This window comes from Falco naumanni, chromosome 9 (assembly GCF_017639655.2).
Source record: "Falco naumanni isolate bFalNau1 chromosome 9, bFalNau1.pat, whole genome shotgun sequence".
In the NCBI taxonomy this organism is placed as follows: Eukaryota; Metazoa; Chordata; class Aves; order Falconiformes; family Falconidae; genus Falco; species Falco naumanni.
Genome location: NC_054062.1, coordinates 47,135,225 through 47,158,217, shown reverse-complemented (window position 1 = coordinate 47,158,217; position 22,993 = coordinate 47,135,225). Strand labels below are relative to the sequence as shown.

The window sequence follows — 22,993 nt, the reverse complement described above, 5'->3', positions numbered from 1 at the left end:
AAATTGTCGGGGTCTGCAGCGGGTCTGCAGACAAGTCAGTTGACTTCAAAGACTTAGTCGTGCACCTTTAAGACAGGCACAAATTGTCAGGTATGTCAACTGGAGGTGAAGAACTTAGAACCGCAGCATACGGCCACCTACAGCAACAGCAAACAGCAAGCAAGAAGAAGAACACAGAAAACCTATCAGGGTCTGACACACGTACTGTCTAAGATATATAAGTAATTTGCATAAATGATAAAGGCCATTTTGTCATTTTGTCCAAACACAGCCACCCAGACATAGTGTTTTTCAGTCCGCCTTGAGCTGTGTCACCACAAACAAAAGACACTGGACCCTGGGAAATATTATATCACTGGTTGAGCCCTAGACCCCAAAAAGCATATTTCACCAGTCTTCTAGGGCAGATTTTTAGCTGAATCACGGTAAGAATTGTTAGACAGAATTTTGCATTTATTTTCCTTTCTTTAAACAGAGTATTTGCAAATAAGCAAATACTTCACATTCAACAAAGATAATATGAGGCTCCTATTTGCCCACATTGAACCCCCAGCAGCAAAAACAACATTGCAATGACCTCAGAGGTCTTTCCGAAGTGCGGAGGGAATATATGCCAAGCATACACGTAGGAGTGGCATTCTTTGGAAAATAAAGACAATTTCATTCTCAGGAGTGTTGTGTTCCCTCGAGTCCTTTGGGGAAGTGCAGAGATGTCTCCCTCCACCTATCCCAAAGGCAGGGGCAGCCAGCAAGGCTCCGTGTCCCTCCAGCAGCACTGCAGGGGATTGAGCTGCATCCTCTGAGGAGACAGCCCAGAGCCTGCGGGGATGCTGCAGGAGAAAGCAGCCCCATCCGCAGCCCTTACAAGCCTCCCAACAAACACCGTTTCCTGGACAAAACCCATCGTCGTGGCCAGGGTGGTTTCCTACCAGGTGAGTGGAATTCTCGGTGCCAGTAGTGTTTGGTGGCGGGCTGTGAAGCAGGGGCCAAAGCTTTCTCAGAGACGGCAGCTTTGCGCGCGCGTGCCCGGAGGGTGACAAGGCTCGCTCTGCAGTGCACTGAAGGGAGCCGTCGGTGCCGGTTCTGGTACCGCATTCTGTTCTCCGTTGGCTCTAAAGGAAGATCCTGCGGCACTTCCAGGCTGCCCATGCAGGGAGCAGCTCCAGCTGCTTGTGCTTCAGCTTGGGGTGTTACCCTTCACACCTGAAGACAAGACTTGTAGTCACATCACTGTTAATTTTGCTGAAACATGGAGTGGAACCATAGGATGAGTAATGACTTGACAAATGTTTCTCCAGCTGAAAAAGGTAGACTAGAAGGCTGGCAGCTTTCAATATCCGGTGTCGTGTCTGTACGAGCGCGTGGCTGTGTTATATGCGCCGGTTCTTAGATGTGCTATTTTATCCACACTGATCTACTGTGATTGCAGACATTCAGAATAGCTGGCTGTGGCCAGGTTTACCCTAGTGATGTCACCAAAGCTACCAAGACAGGATATATGCTCCTTTTTTTTCTTACTGGCTTTTTCAGGGTTCAGATGGGCTCCCCCTCCTTTTTCCAGGCTGGATCTGTCCCAGTATTTGAAAATTTGACTACTGAATGACTTCAGTTCCTGTTCTTCCATCTGAAGCAAAGGCAGCACCTGTTCATCAGCCTGTAAGCTGAACAGGTTAGGGGCAACAAAGGCTCTCCAGAACCTGTCCTTCAGGAATTCCGAACTGGGGTTCCTCACCCTGCTGTGGGCTGGCCAATGTACGGCTTGAAGCCTGACAGGTACTGCGGAGCATGTACCGCTTTACAGAGGTTACGGGCTTACACTGGTGTATGAGGAGAAGTTCAGTCAGCTCTGCATCGTCACTATTGTGCCTTCGGAATGTCTGAATCTAAACAATTAACCATTCTCCACTTAAAAATCAAAAAAACGAACGGGAGCTTACCTGCCATGCTCCTGAATGCCCTTGCTAAGCTTCAAACAGCTGTGCAGTAAGCAAGTTCAGTAAAGATGTAGGGAGTAGTCATCGTTTAATTGCGTATCAGATGTCTCCTGTCCAAGAGCATCACAAATAGTTTATAACAGCACGAAGATTTCACGAGAGAAGATGAGTTTGCAGCAGAGTTCCCTTTATTTCATAACATTAAGCACACAACCATTAAATACACTTGACACTTCTACTGTGCTGTCTAAAAAGCTACGCACCAATGTACACATGGCACAAATCTGGTGGCATCCACTTCCAACCAGTGGAACATCTAAATCAAAGCAAAGGCTTCACATAAAAAATAGATCTTACTCTCTGCAACTGTATTCTTAAAAAATGATGGCAATGACGAGATTGAATGGAAAGAAAGTGGATTACCGAAGCAACAATCACCTCCCAGATGTAATGCAGAATGTTATTTCTATCAGCTCATCTGCAGATGGCACAAATGAAAGCTGATTAAGGCAAATGCTTCTTAAGAAAGGCGATTTCTTGTAAACAACAAGGAATTTTTTTTTTCTTCATCAGAAGCTCTTTCTCAGGAGTGACACTTGCTGTGTCCTCGGCCCCTGTGGGGGACCCCTGCCCCTCTCACTGCTGCTCTCTATTTCTGATGGGGTTACACAATGCTTTGGGGTTACACAATGCTTTGTGGAATGCCAGCTTGCAGCTGGCTGTGGGAATGGCTGAGCTTTCTTTGCAGGTGGCTGCAGCAGCAAAACGTGCCACCGCAAGATTTTTCCAGTGGCCTGTCTGGCCTTCGTATTGTGCTCGGCCTCTGGGCTTTGGTATCTGACTGGCAGTGTAGTGTTTGTGACGTGTTGTGGCTCACCTATATCAAACTATTCACCAGCACAACGATTCAGTAAAAAAAGAGTGAAGGTGTATTAGAAAAAAAGTACCTTATTTTAAAGCCATATTAAGAAAAACTAAGCTATGCTTTCATTTGAAGAGCTGCTGTGCACAAATGCTTTGATCCCAAACTAATCAGTGTCTATTAATTAATTGGCACCTAATGAATAGCAACATAAGTCACTAAGCTGTCAAGTTTTTTTTAAGGGGAATTTCCTCTTGGAAGTTGAGCATCTTCTCATGTCCTGACTTGAAATTTTCCTGCTTTTGTAATATACTTGACACCTTTAAAAGGCTTGTATTTTTCTCCGTACATGTCTAGGCGATTCACTTTCAGTCCTGAAAAAGACAGAAACAAGTACCAAATTAAAAGCAGAATGCTAGAAATCACGCCAGTCTGGTGCAGAAGTCCTGTGTTCTGGAAGCACATTGAGATGGGTTAGGAAGCCGATTTTCCTTCCTGTCACCCATTCATCTGGTTGAAACAGCAGAAGAGACCGTTCTTGTCACCTCATTGTGGCTGCCCTGGCAGGGAACGACTTTTCCCTGTTCTACTCAGTGAGCCAACACCCTCCGTCCAAGGGATGTGCCATAGAACGGATAAGTCCATCTTCCACAGCTCCTGTACGCTGCACTTGTGTGCTGCACAGGCAGACGAAGCAAAGGACAAGGTTTAGAATTCTTTTTGCTCTAAATTGTAATTGCAGGGACCCACAATCGCTCTACTAACCCAGGAATGCCAGCAGCTATTCATACCTACGGTTTCAGGCTGTCCCGTGCCTTCTCACAGGCATCCAGCCACTGGATCCACTGTGTTTCACTAGATTTAAACTAGTGGGTTGCAAGTTTAAGAGGGAACTGCAGGATTCTGTTCTTACACAAGGACTAACTGTCATTTACTCAGCAGTCTAGGAAGCAAAAGGACCACAGCTTGGTACCTGCCTGGAAAGGTACTATGCATACTACCAGCAATTCTCATCTAGGGCCTTCAGTCATCCTCCTGCTTTCTGAACGTGAGCCTTTGCTGTTAGGGTCTGAACCCCGCCAAGCTTGCTTGCACAAGCATTTTACACATGGACAACTCACGTGATTTAAGTGTTTGCAGACAGGCCTTGTTTGCTCTAATTTACTTTTGCTGTTACCCTACAGCCTTCATTCGGATTTTACTTGCAGATTGTTTTGAAGATTAAAACCTTACCAGCACCAGAAGGAAAGAGTAAGAAGGGAATTCTTTAAAATTAATGGAGTTTTTTAACCACTAGAAAGGGATTTAGTGGTAGAAGGCTAACGCGAGTCAAGAGCAGCACACTAAATCATCATCCATCACTCTTCACTAACAGGATAAATTGGCATGTTTAATGCAGAAGTCAACAAAGAAAAAAACATTCTTCTGTACACTTCTCACAGTCTTTCTTGAGCAAAACAAGTGGGAATTCACAATGCCCAGTAAGGGAGTCTCCCAGCAAGGGTAACTGTTAGGTTTGGGTAAATCAGACTTTACTGTTCTGGACCCAGTTGACTTTAAACCAGCATCTCCAGTTTAAAGACTTAACGGTTTCCTACTTCATTTCCTGCTGCTACTCATTCCGTCAGTACCGATTTCACATAACGCCCACTCACCTGAAATTGCAAGCTGTTGTATCTTAAACTGGATGTTTAAACTTGGATTCTCCTCTGGCTTGGGGGCTCCGGACTGCAGGTTCACCATGCCCTTCAGGTTTGGTAGCTTCTGAGGGGTAATTTTGCCCACGTCCCACGTTAAGACCTTGTCAGGAAAGAAAGAAGAGTAGCAGCAGCTTTCTAGGAAACAACCTCTGAGCTCAAGTTCCCATCAAGCTTTTTGTTTGCAGGCTGGGCACATTGTGGCCTGGTAGCCCTAAGAATGACCCCACTGGCAGGGAGAGGGGTGGTTAGGGCTGTGGCAGGTACAGTGGCTTTGTGTCCCCAGCATAGCTTTTGCCCTCTCAGCATTGCTGAGTTGGTCTGTGCGCTTAATACGTCTTGTTCCCTTCGTTAGCAGTGGTTGTTCCTGCTGTCAGATTGGGTCAGCTAGATCTGTGAGGCAAGGAGAGTACCCAGCACAAGAGGCGTAGGAATTTAACACACGAGAATGAGGAGGGCAGGAGCAAGGCACTTGGCAACAGGAGATGTTTAAGCTGGAGTTAACTCTCCTAAGGGTCACTTGCTCTCATTGATTCTTACACTTTAAAGACGCACGAAACCAAGTCGGCCCTTTACTCATCCACAAGAGGTTTTTTTTCGTTCTTATCGTAAACTGAAAATTGTTGATAAATGCAGAAAAATTTCAGTTCTTTCTACTTTTGCAGTTACAATCCACCTAGTTATCCCAACTCTTGATAAAAACACAGTATAATTTATTTCTGGAAAGAGGAAAGGAGACTTCAAGTGTTTTTGTTGTTTTTGTTTATACAAGATCAAGGTCTGTTCTTTTTGAAACAAAACATTACTTGGAGAGCTTTCACTTACGATTCACATCAATTGCTGACTGAGATATTCCAAGGGCAGCAGAAAGCTCAGAACAGGGTGTCAGAGCCAGAAGAACGGTTTGGCTCAGACTCCGTTTCAGCGAAGTAGCTCCTGGGTACTAAAAAGCTTCAGGAGCTTTAGAAGGCTGAGGTCTCAAACCCCAACTCAGAGGCAAGAAAGCAGGAGTCCTAAGACACGGTTTTTCAGATCCCCTGTTCTCCTTCCTGTGTGTCTCCAGACAGGTCTTTCAGAAGAGGTTTTTGTTCTCATCTCCTGCTCCCTGTTTTCTCTGGCTACCTGTTTTCAGGTCTACTGCATTTTCTCCAGATAAGTGCATTTTAAAGAACATAGATTGCAAAATACACCACAGCTGAAACCAGCAGCAAAATACTGCTGCATCCACTAAAGGGAAATATTAGGGGAAGTGAAAGAGCAGGGGAAAGGAGGGGATATAACTCATGATATATGAGGGGATATATGAGATAACTCACAAACATAGGCTGAAGGGAAAGTTTTCTGCTAAATGTGGAACACTGCTCCAGTGCTCTGCAATAGGTATGACTTGTTCTGATGTAATCTTAGATTATTAAATAAATGAAAACTTAAGACTTACTTTAGTAACGGGGTCAAATGTATAGCTGCCTTGTGTAGCAGTGAGGTTCATATTGAGTACGGCCTTTGGCATGTGAACTGTCATGACAACTCCTTCCACTGTTTTCCCCATATTCTGTTTTGGTCCAATGGTAACATCAAATCTTCCCGAAGAACTATTTTCCTTAAAACTGATCATGTGCTTCACATATACAGGAATTGCCACCAAGCTGAAAAGAGAAGACAGTAGCTGAATACATCCTGGCTACTTCTCTGCTCCAGAAAATAAATCTCGTTTCTCATAAATAGTTCTTGTGTTTCTGGTAGGTATTCAGGTTAGAACCAGTTTGTGTTGAAAGTGAAAACTGATACTCAGCTCTTCAACATCATTGTTGAAGTGATTTTATTAGTAGAGAATCACGGGGAAAAAAAAGATTCTCTTCCAAATCACTTGTCCTAATCTCTTTCCCTCCATCTGTTTATTTTTTAAAGTAATCTCACTAAGCCAATTCTCAGAACATCCATCAATCAAATCGGGCTTAGTTTGCAAATATTCAGTTTAGACTTTTTTGCTTTATTCTTTTTATGAAGATGCGAGTCCTCTATGTATACAGAGAATTAGCCACAAAGCATCTAGCAGCAACAATGGCTGCCAGGGATGAACAGCTCTATATTACTGTCATGTGTGGTTCATCCCATTGAAGAACGATTGCCGAGTATCAGCAGCTCACTGAAAAACCATTTTCTTGTTGTAGTGGGGACAGAGCAACAGCTGAGACAAAACCTGAGGAGATGCATTTTGGCAATGACGGCAAAGTCTCCCATAACAAGGAGAAACCTGTAGTTGCTCAGGTGGAAAGCGGTAGGTGGCACAGCTGAAGAACTGGCGTGTCTGAACGGAAACGTACTTCTGTGAACTGACACGGTAGGAAATCAGCCTGAAATTCCCATCGGGAGGAATAAATGAAAGGACTCTCTCAGACTCCCAGCGTTTGAACCGAATACATGGATGGAAGCTGACGTCGTCCAGCAGCCGTGGGTTCTGTAAGTAGTGGCAAAGCAGTAAGTGAAACCTCATTGAGTATCAGCGGTTTGAACTAGCTACTGAACTCTACACAATTCCTGTTTCTTAGACTCCCGAGTATCATTCCTGGCCATTATCTGAGACATGTTACTCAGCTAGATGGATTTCTGGTCTGACCTGGTACAGCAGCTCCTGTGAGTGTATTTTTCTGTACAGACAAAAGCCATTCCCACTACTGAGTAGTGCAGCAACTTCTACAGTACACTACAAAACTTGTTATTTTTATATGTGTGACACATGAAGCAGTGATTGCACTTTTGAAATCATTTAACTCTGATCATTAAGAAGAATCCAGAGCACTTGAAATTCCCAAATATTTGCTAAATTTACCATGAAAGAAAGAGAAAGATCTGGCATTCCTGAGAGCTTAATACATGAATCGATAACACCTTGGATTTCTGCAAAGACTGTGGAACCTGCAGGGGGAAAAAAAGACAGACACTTAACATTATTAGCAAGGGCCTAACAAATGTTGTGAAGTGCAGCTAGAGAACACAGATGACATTTGCACAACACTCAAGAACACACCAAGCACAGATAGCAAAGGTCATTCCAGTTACCTGTGGCCTGGGCAGCTTGCTGAAACACGAGCCAGAGCAAACAGCTTGTCCCAAATCAGCTAATTGTGCCTATGCCAGCTGTCAGACAGGACCTGTACTGGATGTGCTTGAACTGGTTGCCAGAGCACTAAGCAAATAAGATTTTCAGAATATGCAAGCTCTGCATCTTCCTTTCTTCCACCCTTGTCCCCTGTCTCCAGAAAACTAGCAAGCTGTGTAGTGGTGCAGGGAAGTTGAAGTACATCAAAACAGCCAACAGCAAAACATTAAGTCTGTGTGTGGTGTAAGGCTCCGGATAACCTTGGCTTTCACAAGCACTGCTGGCTTCACAGTGGGATTATGTATTCATCTCGATGTTAAATAAATCTATAGGAAAAAAACTCAAACAAGCCCCAAAGCAAGAATACCAAGCATCTTACCCAGGAAAGGCTCATTTTCTTAAATGCCTTATAAGGCCAGAAAGGCATGAGCAGGACTCTGGACTAACTAGCCCTACAAGCAAAGGTTACTTTAAAAGATATGTAAAAACTGTTGCTGATCTAGCCAAGGGGAAGGAGAAACTGTGGTTAATACTTTGCCTGAAAAGAAGGGATCCCATTTCAGATGAAAGCAGTTAACCATACCCGTATGAAACAAAATAACCCCCCTATTCTAGAGGAGCTACTTTACCTACTTCTTAGTCCTAGACAAGGTCAGGAAGAAAGATTCTTGCATTGCTAGTCCCCAAGGGATCAGAGCAGAAAAGAGTAGCTATTACTACTGCAGTGGATCCTTAATAAGAAATTTAAACGCTCAGTGGGCACTGATTAGGCTTGAAATACAAACATGGTCTGGACTATAACTCCTCAGACTACGCACTCGTACCACTCCTGGGAATCCCGTTGAGCTAGGAGAGTAACACAGCCATCAGGGGGTTCCGACTGTGGCTGCCACCTTCTTTTAGTTTCAAGATGGAGAGGGTAAGTGTTGGAAGAAGGGTTTGCCGGAGTCAAGAAGACGCTCAATATGAGTTATGCATCTTGCTCAACTTTATTAGTTTCTAACACTACTTATATAGAACCGATACACATGCATATTCATAAAGCAGAAATATAATTGGTTAGTAGTCTCTAAATGCACGCGGTTCACACACCCCTAATTATCATGACTAAAATAAGCATTCTATCCATGTAGCTAATTGTGTTGCTGTGCTTCAGCCTTGTAGTTTGTTACTCCCTATCTTCCCATACTGGTCCCTATCTTTGTTGGCCCTGCACCTGCTTTCCCAGCAGCTGTAGCTTGTTACAGCCACGGCCTGTTGGCACAACATAATTACTTGGTCTCAGGATTCAAGAATAGCTCAAGGCTACCTTTCTTGTTAACTTCAGCAAAGCAACTTCAGTACAATTCTGATTACAGGCCTATTCTGATACCAGGCCTGGATTGTGCAGATCTTCAGAGATTCTAAGGCCACGCTTCTGCAGCCATTCTTCTACAGGTAAGAGATGCACAATAGCTATTTATGACTGTCCAGTTCAACGGTGGCCAAAGCATTTGTCAAATTGGTGTATGGAACCTAAGCAACACTGATGACTGCTACAACACCAGCAATGAATGAAGAAATCAGATTTGCTTGCTGCCCTGTACCACCACAAAATGCTCTCACTCAGCCTTCAGCTATACTAGCGGATGGCCCCAGTACTAAGTAAAACAGCAGGCTCCTGTCCATGCTGTAGCAGTTTTCTTTTTGGATCTTTTTTTTCTACTTCTGGGCACTGGCAACATTTACACAAAAGTTACCAGATTCCTCCTCAGAGTTAAATCTCAGATTAAAGATTTTTCTATTTGAAGATACCATGTTTCATTTACATGGTATAAAAGAAAGGATTATTAATATTATGCTTCATAGCATCTGGGTCCAGTTTCTATGTAAGGGAAACAGTACTATGCAGCTATTTTGCACCAATTTTGTCTTGCTATCATAGAATCATTTAGGTTGGAAAAGACCATGGACGTTGAGTCCAACTGTAAACCTAACGCTGCCAAGTCCACGACAAAACCATGTCCCTAAGTGCCATGTCTACCTGTAAATCTAAGATGGGACAGCTGAACTGCTGCCTCAGAAATTTTCATCTCTCCTTGATGACTACTGAGGGAGCGTAGATGGCTAATATAGGCTTAACATCTGGCTTGTAGGTCAGAAGAAAGCTGATGAAAACTTTTGTCTTGCCCACTGGAGGGCCTATGAGGACTACAGTAAATTGTTGGCAGCAACAATGGAAGATAATTTTGTGATCTTATTTAAAACTTCAACTACTTTTTCCATGTATATCTCTTAAGAGATAATACACAAACAGAAAACATCCAAGTAGAGTATTTCTTGTGGATGTTCTTGAAGCAACCTAAAGCATATTGCCATTTTAAGATGAACTGAAGAAATATATTTGGGCATATAATTTTAAATGGTGTATTTATATTTAAGATATAGATTCATGTATATACAACACATGCAAAAAAGCAGTTGGACTGTATTGGCTCTAAATATCAGCAGCTAAATGTAAAACACATTCATAAAAAAAAAATGTTTGCAAGGCATCTTACCTGATTTGTCTATAATCGCATCAATTTCTTCAATGACATCAAAATAGGCTTCGTTGTTTGTGTATTTTACCCCTGCTCTGCGCCAAGGAATGTTGGACAGCTGTCCAGTGGGAAGGGTGTCACCCACATTACTGCTGCCTTAAAAATGAAAAGGAACTCAAAATCAGTAAGTAATTACAAAAGGAATGTTTCAACTGCCAAAATTAAGAATCAAAGCAAGATGTGCCCTCCCGAATCTCAAACTAGAACCTGGACCACTAAAACTTCATTCATTAGGTGACCTGAATGCACCTGAAGCATGTGTCCAGATTTAGGGATTTTAGACTATAATACAAAAATACAAGGCTCAGGTGACCAGGAGGTTTGAGTAGGAGGAGATATGGGGCTAGATCCTGTAAAAGATTTCATCACTACCATTCAAGACATCACAGCTCCTTGTGAGGGCCTCAAGCATGCTTTCCCCTTCTCCTAAACAGGGGTCCTCACACTTTTTACACAGGGGGGCGGTGCACTGATTAAGTGGCAGGCAGTCATCTGTGGCTGCTTGGTTTCCCCCCCAAACCCCTGGCGGGGGGCGGGGGGGGGATGTCTGTAAATACTGGGGGCTGGATTAAGGACCCTGGGGGGCCATGTCTGGCCCACGGGCCGTAGTTTGAGGACCCCTGTCCTAAGAGTTTTAGCTGTCTGCCTTCAGGGCTGATTTACTGCTAGGAACTGTTAGGGAGAAAGACCTGGAAGATGCCTTTGGAAGGTGTCTCCCTGCCCTCTGTTTGGGAGCTATTAGGCGGAGGCTCTCACCCCAGGTACCCATTGCTACCTCGCAGCAACACAACAGCCACATGTACACCTGACCTTGTGTCTCATCGATCCAGACTCTGGCCTGCAGACTTGACTTTCTGCCTTGACCTGTCTCATCATGATGGACTTTCCTGGCAATCACTGAGCTGTAGGTGATCCTGTTACTGCCTGATCCTGATCCTGACCTGGGGCTCAACTTCTGGGCTCTTTAACAATGATGACTGCTGTCACGCTTAGCACCTGGTTCTTAATACCACTTAATGTGAAAAAAGGGCTTCCTGAGCTACCTAGTTCTAAAGTAAACTGATGATTCTTTAAAAAGGAAAAAAAAAATAATCTTCTGTGGCTTAGGTGACTGATCTCCGAATCTCACTATAGTGGAAACAACTCCCTCTGCTAGAAGTAGGTTTCAAGGACAGGGCTGCAGCTCACGTTTGCTTGTGCCCTTTAGCACAAATGTGGTGGCATGTCTGCCACGTGAAATAGCTTCACTGAGAGGCTGGTGGCCAGTGGTTATCGTTCCTACACAACTCGTGGGGTAGGCCCTGTCCTAGCAAGCAGGAAACACAAGTTTTCATTCTTTTGAGCTAGCAAAATAACTCATACAGAAAAACTCCTCCCTAAAGTCCACCCTGGTGCTATAACAGAGGGGGGAGGAGTTGCAACCACTTTCTCACTCCATCTGCATTGCTGAAGGGGAGCAGCTGCCGTGTCCGTGCCTCGTGTCCCTCGGCAGCCTCACAGGGTGCAGTGGTGTACGCAGGCTGGACTGCAGGCCAGGTAGGTGGGAGAGCTCTCAGGCTGCCATTTCCCACCTGCTCAGTGCTGAGCTGCTGATAGTGACAAGACTCAGGCTGCCTAGGCAGGTGCTTTAAGCTCCTGGGTAATTCTAATAAGGCTTTAGATAAAACAAGAGAATTTGATGGTGCAGCCCTCAGCTTCAGGAGCCTTAATTCCCCTTACAGTGGTGCACCTAGTCCATTAACATCACAGATATTTTTCATAAGTATAACTACTACCTACCATCCAAAACCACATTTAAACAAAAAAAAAACAACCGAAAACCAAAAAAAACCCCAGAAATTAAAACTGATGAGGTTTATACTCAAAGATTAAACCTCATGTGCTAACTCAAAGACAGCTCCTTGGAGCACCACGCCTGTGTGGCCCTGCAGCCCACCTACAACCCTTCTCTACCACAACGGACAGGCAAAGACCCTGCGTATCTCTGGCCCCGTGTGACACCTCACGGCATACCTCCCTCGCACCTGCTTGCCAGCCAAGCAGATTCCACCAGCTCAGCTGACAGACATGTGGCCCTGTCAGTGCAAGACATACCCATCTGCAACAGCCTGAAACCGGCTCCAAAAGTGATGGATGCTGATGGTGGTGGGGGTGGGGAAGAGGTTGAAGACATGTAATTTGCTTCCCTTCGTGCTATCTGTTCCCAGACAGCAAAGATTTATTAGATATCTGCTATATACCTTTCTATAATGATTTCTTACAAAACACATAACCTTCTCCAATGCCCCTCAGTTATTCAGAGCTTGGGGCTAGCTCTGTACCAACCCTGGAACACCTGTCTCCAGTATGTGCTGCCTTTACTGGGAACTGCTATTCCTGAGGGACTTCAGCAGCTGTGGCTGGACCAGATGGTGCCATCGGGGATATCAAAGGGGCCAGACATAAGCTGCAAATAAGGAAGAAGTTGCTTTTACTCAACGCTTACTTGTGGGAAGTGGCAGGACAGTGGCCTCACCTTACAGATTCACACCAATATGATACGATTTTTTTAGCTATGAGGCACGCTGGGGCTTTGTTTTTAAGCAGCCAGTCAGCACTGAAAATTATTTCTTCTCATACCTGTGATGGAGTTGACAACGGAGCGCAAAATTGTGGGAGGCTTAATCAGCTCCTTCAATATGTTAGATTCTGTTGCCAGTGGAAAGCCATTGTCTAACATTTCTTCTAGAAGTTCATACACAATAACTACGTTGTCCTTAATTGCAGTCTCAGAACATTCGCCGAAGTAGTCCTAAACAAATCAGAGATTACAAAGGAGAGGATTTTTATTCCTGTTAAAATGCGTTGCAAAAGTTCAGGTTTTTTGCTTACGGAAACCCTCCAATACATCAAGGAATTTTAGTGCCTAAACTGACCAGCTACTTCTATAGTTGTATGGTATCATATGTTAAGGTTACATTTATCATCTAATTAGAAATAGAGAGCATGAACAGTGAAATTAATGTAATCTGATTTACTAATATATATGTCCCAAAGGTTCTCCCACTTGTGAACATCACCACACCTTCAATTAGAAGACTTGTAAATAAGAAGACTATCTTTTGGCAATGCTCAGTCTTCACAGAGGTTCCTTTATGTACAGTATCTGTGAAATAGGTTGAAAACCAATGCACGCTCCGCAGCTCTTTCCTCCCTACAGAGTACTTCATGACTGCATGCCCCTTCTTTTCATTTGTATAACATGAACAGTACAAAAGCTTGCAGAAAACCAGACAGCATTTACAAAGTGGGATTTGGGTTTTAGTGCATGTACACTGGTAACTATAAATCAAATGAATACACAAAACACACCGTCTTTTCCTCTGTATTCTATAAACCAGTGCTTGACTTAAAAGTTGCAAAGGGGAAAGTCACTGGCAGGAGGGTTTATTACTTTTCTTTAAAAGACGAAAATTTCCTTGGAATTATTTTGACTTTAAAATTATTTAATGGTGAACACACCTGGAAAGTATCTGCTACTCGGTGCAGAAATTCAATTACGAAGAGCGGTGGCACTTCTGTCTGTATGACAGACACAAAGAAGATTTTATCCCGATAGATGCTGATGAGGTAGTGATGTGGTGTTGAGATGACAGGAGGCACATTCTCAACATCAATTGCTTTCTCCTGAGCTTCAAAGAAATAATCACACACAGATTGGCTCACAACACTCTTCCAGTGCTTCTCCAAGAATATATCACCAGAACAGTTTATAAGAAACAGGCTGTGGATCATTTTCTGTTGGAAACACATTCAAATAAGTTAAAATAAACAAAAGGATATAAGGATTGACACTATTTCTTCTCCAAGATTGCCTTTCTCGCAATGGTTATTCTTTATTAACATGCGCTGCGAATTTAGGAAAAAGATCTGCTTTCCTCTTTTATTTAAACTCCATTTTCTTTATTTAGAGGAATGCTCCACCACAAAATTATTCCACAGTGGATTAAGTCACTAACATGTATCACAATGTAAGCAAGAAGCTAGCACCCTTGATTTCCACTTTCATCTCTATTTGGTATTTGTAATTATTTCTTAACGAAAAGCTGACTTCCATGAGTTGGCACTCACTTAAACATGTTTGGCAACATGTAAGGGTAACATATGTAAAGTTTCATGTGGCAGAGGAATCGGCATAAAGTTTATAGATATAACTAAGAATTGCACTATATTAAAGATACACTCTAGCTTGTTGGCTTTCAGCTATTGAACTAAAAAAGTGGTTTTTATTTGCTGGCTAATTGATCTTTTACTTATGATCTATGCCAAGCTGCACTTGGATAAAGGGTTGGAATTCATTAAAAGTACATAAAACTAGGAGTTTAAATCTGACTTAATGAATAAAATTGCCTCAAAAGCGCTTGACACACAGGAAATATGTTTACAGAAAATGTTTTACACTTAAAAACTAACTCACTCATGAAAAAGGGGAGTATGAACAGCAGATGAGGAAGTTGTTGGTTTTTCTTCTATCTTTAAAGATTTACAAATAACATGCCTCAGCCACTGATCCTTCATTTCATGCACAGGACAAGATGCTTATCTGCCTTTTTTGTAAAACTAATTCCCAGTCTATTTCTCAACTTTCAATGAGATAGCAAGTGAACTAAGTTGTTGATTCAAATGAAATGAATAAACTATTTTCTCCACATCTACAGAAGAGACAAATGCTATCAGATTTCAGGTTATTTCTTTAGCCTTTACATGAGACAGATACAATGCTTTAATTGCCCTGCAACATAACCATCCTCTGACAAAAATAAGGTCCATGTTTGAACTCAGGCTTAGAAAACAGAACAAATGGTAACCCAAGCACCAGCAGCTCTAGGTAAAGGTAACCTGGTAATTACACCCTGCACAGATTCATTCTGTAGTTGGAGAAGCTGCCCCTGCCACTGGCCGTTCATCCCTTCTGCCTCCCAGGTACAGATCTCAGCAGATTATGTGGCTCTGCAATTACCGATATTAGGAAACTGGTCCAGCCCAGAAAAAGTAGTTTTTGGTCGGATCGGCTTCCTTATGCCAAGTTATTACATTGCCAGAGTGCTACAGCTGGCACAGAGGAGGTGGTGGAAATGGGCTGATGTGAGCAACAGAGATATCCCGAAATGCAGCATATTAGCCTTTGGAGGAATTCAAAAGTGGCTGGAATGAGACCAAACAGTTACTGGGCATCCATACCTTGAAACAGGAAGACCACCATCAACTCTGCAGGTCCAAGAGAAGCCAGATACATCTACCAAAAGCGTACCATAATTTTAATTAATCTTAGGCTATTTGGTCAGGATCATGCCATACAAAGCAGAGAGAATTTGCTCTTTCACTGATGTTAACTCGAGCACAAAAATGTGAAGATGGCACAGAAGCATCTAGATGTAAATGGCCCAGTCCCACGGAGATTTTAAGAAGTCCAAACACTGTATGGTTAAACCTCACTCCAGAATACCGGAATAAGCACTTAGCTCCATCCAGAGCGAGCTCTCGTTGCTGTGTCTGAAGCCAGACTGCCCAGAGTACTAGGCCGACCTCCCAACACTGAAAAAGTGGTCTGGCCCTGTAGATCTTGACAAAACAAAGGTACGTCTCCCAAAGCTCACCAGAGAAGGTGAAAAAAGACAACTAAAGAAGCTTTAGTTAGTCAGCTACTTCCCTCCACCTAAGTCAGCAGATGCGGGAAGGGAGCCAAGATCCAGCTTTTCAAATTCTAAACTCCAGCTGCTCCTTCACATGCATGACAGCAATGTGCTCATCTTCACTGAGGCCTTGCCAGATCTTGGATACTTCCTGCTAAGAGCATGCTGTCTTTGGTGGTAGACACAAAAAGATCAATAGTCAAAATGTGGACAGAAAAATTCAACTAAGCCACTATGGTTACATATAAAAGGAAGTTCTTTTGCAAATTGTAATTGCCAATTTGCTTAAAAGTGGGAAATAAAATAAAGCTACAAAGTGTTATTGCAGATATTTCCACTGTCTCTCTCTCACACCAAATTAATCTCTAATTTAGTTTGTTAAAAAATTGGACAACTTTAATACTGTAAGCACAGCATTCTTATAAAGGAGATCTGACACAATTGCTTTAATCCAGTTCAACTTACCATGTTCTGAATTTAGCCACTGCTGAACATTAAAACCCTCCAAAAATCTCCTGGATAGCCACACAACGGTGGCAAGTATAATCAACCACTGAATGTCAGTATTGTTCCACACCAAGGCAGCCCAAACATATGAAGGTGATCAGCTATAAAGCTTAGAATAGTTCTCTGTACATTTTAATATGGTTACAATAGCATATCTGTTAACAAATGCAAGACCCAATTCCTAGCAAATGCACACAAGGCTGCATAGGAGAGTTACAGTACAAGCAGCACCAGTAAGGCTCCACTTCCAGCAGACTGGATCTACAACCCACTGGGGAGAAGCTACACTGGAGACTGCAGGCAGCTTCAGACGATACTTTGACAAAGTGTTATTAGAGAGGTGCAGCAGCATTTTTAAGCCCGAGCAGCTACCCTGCTGTTAACGCTCACACAGCTTCCATTGATCAGAAATGAGTGCATTTGTCACGATATACTTTTAACAAGCGCAGCCCTGCAGCAGGCCCACGTAACTGCTGCCTGAATACAGCCACTTTGTTCTACTGCACCTGCCGCAAGCTCCTGGCACACAAAATGGCTCTGTTAGCAGGGCGGCCTCTTCTTCTGTGGCAAGTCCCACTTAGGATATTGGACCATGATCGAGGCAGGCATGGGTAGCCAGAAAGCGCGGCAGTGCTGGACCACCATGCCTTTTCATCCATCTGCCCCAAGCTGCCAAGGTTTGCGTGGCCTCCTGATGAACTGCTGTAGCAAACCGATCCAGGGGACCATGCCTGGCAGGTAACAGCTTTACAGGATCTGTGGAAACTGAACAGCAAAATCCCACCTAGCTCCCTGCCCTGTCTTCTGGGTAGGAAGACAGGGATTACAGGATTTCCCATGATAGATAATTATTCTGCTTCTAGCATTAAGAGTTCCCTTCAAAACCCCTCACATACTCCTTTCCTCGCTCACAAGTTTTAGCAGAGAACACTGATGTGCTGCTAATTTGAAGCACTCTAGAAAATCGAAGCTCTCTCCTTGCAGTTTAAGTGCAAAGCAGGCAGACGCACGGGCGCGAGCCCTGCTCCATCAGTCAATGGGCAGCTCAGTTTGTATGCTTCCCAGCACTGACCATAATAAAGCAGCTCCTGTAGCAGTGGGGACATTGGTCTGTTATACACAAGACAGTAATTTGATTTATCCTGCACACTGTCAATCAACTGGCACCAGCCAATTAAAGATGGGTTTCATGTTGGATATCTTACAACTAGTAATACTACAAAAATATATTATATAAGCTATTATTTAGCAAAAAAATACTGACAGTGCTCCCAATACTGCTAATTTCCCTGCTCTTTCTGAGTGTGAGATTTAATTTCACATAGACATCCCTGAATCCATTTCTCAGTACCCTACCTTCTTCTATCTCATCAGAACATCAGATTTGCAAAGAAAAAAAGATTTAAAAATGCTGAACATAAGAAATCGATCTAGTAACAGTAAGATTCCTCACACCAATAGGTCAAGTTAATACTTGTGGCCAAACAGCAAGGCATGTTAAGACCTGCAGCACTTTGAGGGCAAAGGTCTTGAATCAAAGTTCGTAAGTTTAAAAAAAACAGTAGCAAAATCACACTGCCAAAATTTACGAACTATGAGAGTACCTGTGCAGCAGCATTCACACGCACCACGGCGAGGTGGCAGCATAAACCCACTCTATGTAAAATACTGAAGGTGTCCTTCTAGGAATATTTCAAAAGGACAGCCTCCCAGCTCTCTGCTTTTAGGCCTACCTAAGAAGCAGACTGAAGACGTCCATGGATTATCACCTGCATCTTTAGTCCAGAGCAAGCCATCCAAGCTCATCTTCAGGAGGCCAACAGCCTTCCATACCACTGCCTGCCTGAAAGGCATCTGATGGGCACTGCAGCAACAAGCAGACCAGCAGAGGTTTGGCAGCTGCTTCTCACAGATCTCATCCTTGCTGACACATGGAACTCCACATCATTCTTTGCAGTCATTTTCATCCTACCAGAATTTGAACTCCTGACAGAAAAAACCTAAATATTTTAATTCAGGCGTCTTCAATATGCTGTTTCCAAGCCTGTGTCTTTTCTTTTGACTAAATCTGGATTTTGCGATGCTACTATTTTTTCAGTCTCTTGGCACAGAAACATCTGGCCTAAAGTCACAGCAGGCTCAAAAGACAGAAGTGGAGCTCATTGGCAAGAGGGAGAGGCTGTGAGCATGGGAAAAAAGACTGATTGCACATGCTTGTCCTTAGCTACGATTAAGTACTCTAAAATGTAATTAATGCAGAAATACCGTTACCAGCTGCTTTTCCATAACACTGAGCTGAGTTACAGTCAAAGTTCTGAAAACCAGGAAGCGAGGAATTTATCGCTGACCTCTGCAATGCCCTTTAGAGCTAGTTATAATGACTGAAAACAGCTCAAAATGGGACAATCACTGGGAAAGTATTCCATAGCTTCCGTGTTCCCTGCATTTGGCATAGCTGCTCTGAAGGGTGGAAGGATTAGTGGGGGTGGACTCTCTCAGCCTCTGTTAGGTATCTGCGGAAATAAACTACTGACAAGCGAACGGGAAGTAATCAAATACTTAATCTGGAGAAACAAATAAGCTAAAATAGGAAGTTCTACTTCTATTTTAAAACTGGTATTTTTGTCACAACCAGCTGGTTGGTAGTTTAGCTTTTCCCTATAAATTCAAGATGTGACACAAACATGCCACAGATGTGGAAAACTAAACCACCTTTGCTCCCTACCTCCCCAACCCCATTCACCAGCTCTTAAAAAAGCAAACCCATGAAGTCCTATCAAACACCTGAACGTCGATTTCAAGATGGCCAACACGGCAGCTTTGAATGTCCGTATACCTGCCCGAACCAACCTGACACAACCTTGGAAGTTGTGATGCAAAACCAATACACCTGGAAGTCTCCGATCTTACTAAAATGTGCATGTGCTGTAATTTCAAAGTTTTTGTAAGGCTCCTATCATTGTTAACATATCTTACTGCTGCTGCTCAAGACCACTAATCTTTTTGCTTATAAGATGCACACAGCATACATATCTGCACATTACAGTGAAAACATTTTTGCAACTCTGCTTAAAAACTGCCCGGTGTCCCTCTCTGTTAGTTAAACAAAACTCCCCTAATCAAATCAACTGTAACTTAACACCATGAAGTGCTTCTATCTGTACAACTACTGAGACGCCTATTTTATCAGCAAGATCATCCCTATTAAAGACTAAGCACTTCGCTTCCCAGATGCTCAGTATACATTTATCTACCCTTACTCTCACTTAAAACACTGTTAGTAACTTTCTGGGATTGTGTTTTTAAAAGGAAATAGTCCTTTGAGAATACTCTGCAGTTGCCTTACATCAGCATTTGGTGCTGGTAACAAAATTTCCAACTTCCTCCATGCTTTTACTAATAACATTCACAGTCTGCTTAAGAATTTGTGCAGCATTTCATCTACTGACTGATGAGCTTTCCTGTAATACATTTGCATGGCGCCTCTGTTCAATCTAGTTCCAGTATATATCCTCTAATTGCTGGCAAGATAGTTCCATCTCTTGCCAACGGAACAATATTGGAGCCTGAATAATCGAACAATGTTAGATCCTGAATAACTGCAGCTCCCTTCGGGACCCGCAAGAACAGAAAGCTTCACTGTAAAAGCTGAAAAAGCAAGAGTTTCTTAGGAAAAAACCACCAACAAAAACAATCAAAAATTCATTGCTAAAACTAAATTTTTACATGAAGATGGAACATTTCTAACACAATTTACAACTAAATCAGCTGCTTTAGGACTAAAGGGACCATTTAGGAAATCCACTCTCTGAAAGCAGTACTGAATAGATTGAGATGGCCAAATGGACAGAGGTATGGTGAGTATCTTGTCATGGGATTTTCTAATGGTCATCCCATTACTGTCAATGGGATTTTCAGGAACAGACTGGTAATTAGGTTCGTATTCCAGCCAAACTATGGAGAACTTTACACAGCCAAGGCAGCAGGATTCAATCATAGGCTACAAAAGCCTCATCTCAATAGTTCTTTGGGAAGATGTTTTCCATCATGCTCTCCTTATTCACTGCTCCAGCAAGTCTGACGGACTGGAGAGACAGTGCTACCAGCTTTATACTGTTCTTCTTTGCAGACTCTATTTTAAGAGGCACTTGAGGCTCCAGAAAGGACAAGCAGAGTGCCAAAGAGCCACGCACTACTGAAATGTTTGATCAGAGCCAACAGTATCACTGGAACCCTGCTGTAAATGACAGCTCTTACTTGTGTGTGCACTCTGCTACACCTAGTCCAAACACAGATAGTAAGAAGGCAGCACCTAACCACTTTTACCTCCCTTCTCTTCCCTGAGAAGAGAGCACAACAGCACTCTTTACCTCTTCAATCCCATATGAATAAAATCAGGCTCCTGGATACTAGGTCTTAAAGAATCTTCTACGAAGTTTGTAAAAAAGCAGCCTCTCGTGCGTTATGTTGAATAAGCATTAAAATAATTAGACTGATTTTCTCTGCATTAACTAAGTTTTGAAAGTTATATGGAAAGCTGTAAGTTGGGAGAAAATACAAGGGAAATAAGTAGAAGGAACTTAACATTTTAAAAAGGTTTAGTTTGTTTTCTTCCTGTAATTACAGCCATGAAGTACAGCTGCCACTTGTCACCTGCTGTTCAGACCTCTCTACCTCAAGGACTTCAATTTCTCTTTCATGAATCCTCATGACAAGGTTTCTGTTTAAGATTCCTAGCGCAGAACTGCTTGTAATGAGAGCTTTGTCTGAAAGAGTAACTGGGACTTAGCTGGTGCATAGCTATTTTGCGCAACAGGAAATCTCATTTCTGGACAAGGACAGCAAAATTAAGCACCACAGTGTGTGGAGTGGCCTTAATGTTTAATTCGCCATCTGCAAGGAATTTTCAGGTACGTGCACAGATGGAAAAGAACCTGCTTGTCCCGTTTATCTTTTTATTCCTCCAAAACCAGATTTGCTTGTGTTTTTGAGATAGCACCCAAAACACCACAGATTAAATCCAATGAAATACCACTCAAATGGTTTTTGTTGGTTTTGGGTTTTTTTTTGTTTGGGTTTTGTTTTGTTTTGGTTTATGTTTTTTTTAAATGAGAAGCTGTGTACAACTCAAACCTGCTAGGAACTGCCAGCTGAATCATTCTCATGGTTGGCGTAGTCAGTTCCTTTGTAAAACACTGCTTCCATCATTTTACCTCTTGCAAGAGCAATTAAATTTGCTTGTGCTCTTCTTGCAAAATAGCTTTTCCTCTCCCATGCTGCAGCCTGCCTTCTATGAACGTGAATTTTCAAGTATGATTTTTCTGGCCTGGTTCTTTATACAACAGCTACATTTAATGGCGAAGCTATTCCTCCAGTTTGATCAGCATCTAACAGCTACAAATCATTTGTCATACCGAAAAGATGGCAAATGCATTGCTACTTCAAACCTGATTAGCAGCGAAAGAAGTGACAACCTCCACTCAGTAAACCCCGTTAGGCACCGAAGGGCAGCAGCGATGTGCGGTGCACAGCGCTGGGGGGGATAACGGATTAATTTCTAGTGCATATTATGCAAATCCACACTCCCAGGTCCCCTTGCTAATTCAGCAAGTACAGCACGACCAGAGCGACCATGTTTGCAGCGGTGCTGCTGAGGAAGGGCTGAGGTGAGCGGGGTGCCAGCCCCCCCGCAGCCCCGCGGCTTCGCCTCACGTTTCCCACCCAACCTCCACCGGCAGCCCCCGCATCGGAACTGAACTGAACCAAAGGGGCTCCCCGTGCACGATCGCTCCTTTCCCCCGGGCTCGTCGCCTGAGAGCGGCCTGTGGCGGGTCCCCCGGCGTCGGGCCCCGCTGTGAGGCGGCCGGCGGGGGGGGCTCTGCCCGCCGCCCTGGCAGGCGCTGCTGGGGCCGCGCCCCGCCACATGCCCCCAGCAACGCAGGTTTCTTTAAATATTTTTTTTTTATTATTTGAACACGGAAATAATAGGTATTTTAAATAGACACCGAACAGCGGAAATGGACGCCGGTAAAACGGGAAGTCTGGGATTCCTGGGGCACGCTCCTGCTGACAGGAATGTCACCCCCGCCCGCCGCCCCCAACCGCCGGGGCCGGGCACAGGCGGCTCCCCCCGGGAGGGGGTCCGCCACCCGCTGCCGCGGCCCTCCCCACCGCGCCTGCCGCCGCTTCCCCCGACGACGGAAACCCACTCCCCGCCGGTGAGGCCTCCCTCAGCCGCCCCACGCCCCACATACCTCCCCCGGCCCGCTGCGGCCCGCTCGCCCCGGCCCGGCTTGGCCCGTCCCGCTCCCGGGGCAGCGGCCAAGATGGCGGCGAGGCCCGGCAGCGCGCGGGGCCGCCCCCCGGCGGAGGCGCGGGCGGCCGGGGCGCTGCCTGCGCTGAGCGCCGAATAACGGGCGCTCCCCCCTGCGCCCCGGCAAGGCCCGCCGGCCCCGCCGCCGCCGCCAGCCGCCCGCCGGCAGCCCTGGGCCTCGGCCGCGGGCAGGGGACGGGGGCTGCCTCCGGGCGCGGAAGCCCCGCAGCTAGGCGGACGGCGCGGCAGCGCACGGCCGAGCGGGGAGCGGCGGGCGGCGCGGCCTCCCCTCCCTCCCCGTCAGGCGCCCGGCGCGGTCGGTCGCT

The 22,993-nt window shown here is 44.3% G+C and overlaps 1 protein-coding gene across 3 annotated transcripts; it reads right to left on the bottom strand.

The window, feature by feature from the left end:
- Nucleotides 1-2,103: 2,103 nt before the first annotated feature.
- On the bottom strand, nucleotides 2,104-22,728 carry AP3M1 (adaptor related protein complex 3 subunit mu 1). 3 transcript variants are annotated; one of them, XM_040606777.1, is made up of 9 exons: nucleotides 22,609-22,728; nucleotides 13,677-13,952; nucleotides 12,795-12,966; nucleotides 10,134-10,271; nucleotides 7,324-7,409; nucleotides 6,818-6,951; nucleotides 5,932-6,139; nucleotides 4,452-4,596; nucleotides 2,104-3,170 (listed from the first exon to the last, which is right to left on the bottom strand). In XM_040606777.1, exons 2-9 carry the CDS (start codon nucleotides 13,947-13,949, stop codon nucleotides 3,070-3,072), a joined length of 1,257 nt encoding a protein of 418 aa, XP_040462711.1. In that variant the 5' UTR covers nucleotides 13,950-13,952; nucleotides 22,609-22,728; the 3' UTR covers nucleotides 2,104-3,069. The 3 variants fall into 3 exon arrangements, with proteins under 3 accessions (XP_040462711.1, XP_040462713.1, XP_040462712.1); XM_040606779.1 differs by lacking the exon at nucleotides 22,609-22,728 and adding an exon at nucleotides 21,802-21,823; XM_040606778.1 differs by lacking the exon at nucleotides 22,609-22,728 and adding an exon at nucleotides 15,396-19,010.
- Nucleotides 22,729-22,993: the final 265 nt, after the last annotated feature.

Coding starts and splice junctions, on each gene's coding strand:
- AP3M1 (XM_040606777.1), bottom strand. CDS start 13,949: ATGATCCACAGCCTGTTTCTTATAAACTGTTCTGGTGATATATTCTTG. Junction 7,410..10,133: donor TGCGATTATAGACAAATCAG/GTAAGATGCCTT, acceptor TTCCCCCTGCAG/GTTCCACAGTCTTTGCAGAA. Junction 3,171..4,451: donor ACAACAGCTTGCAATTTCAG/GTGAGTGGGCGT, acceptor TGTCTTTTTCAG/GACTGAAAGTGAATCGCCTA.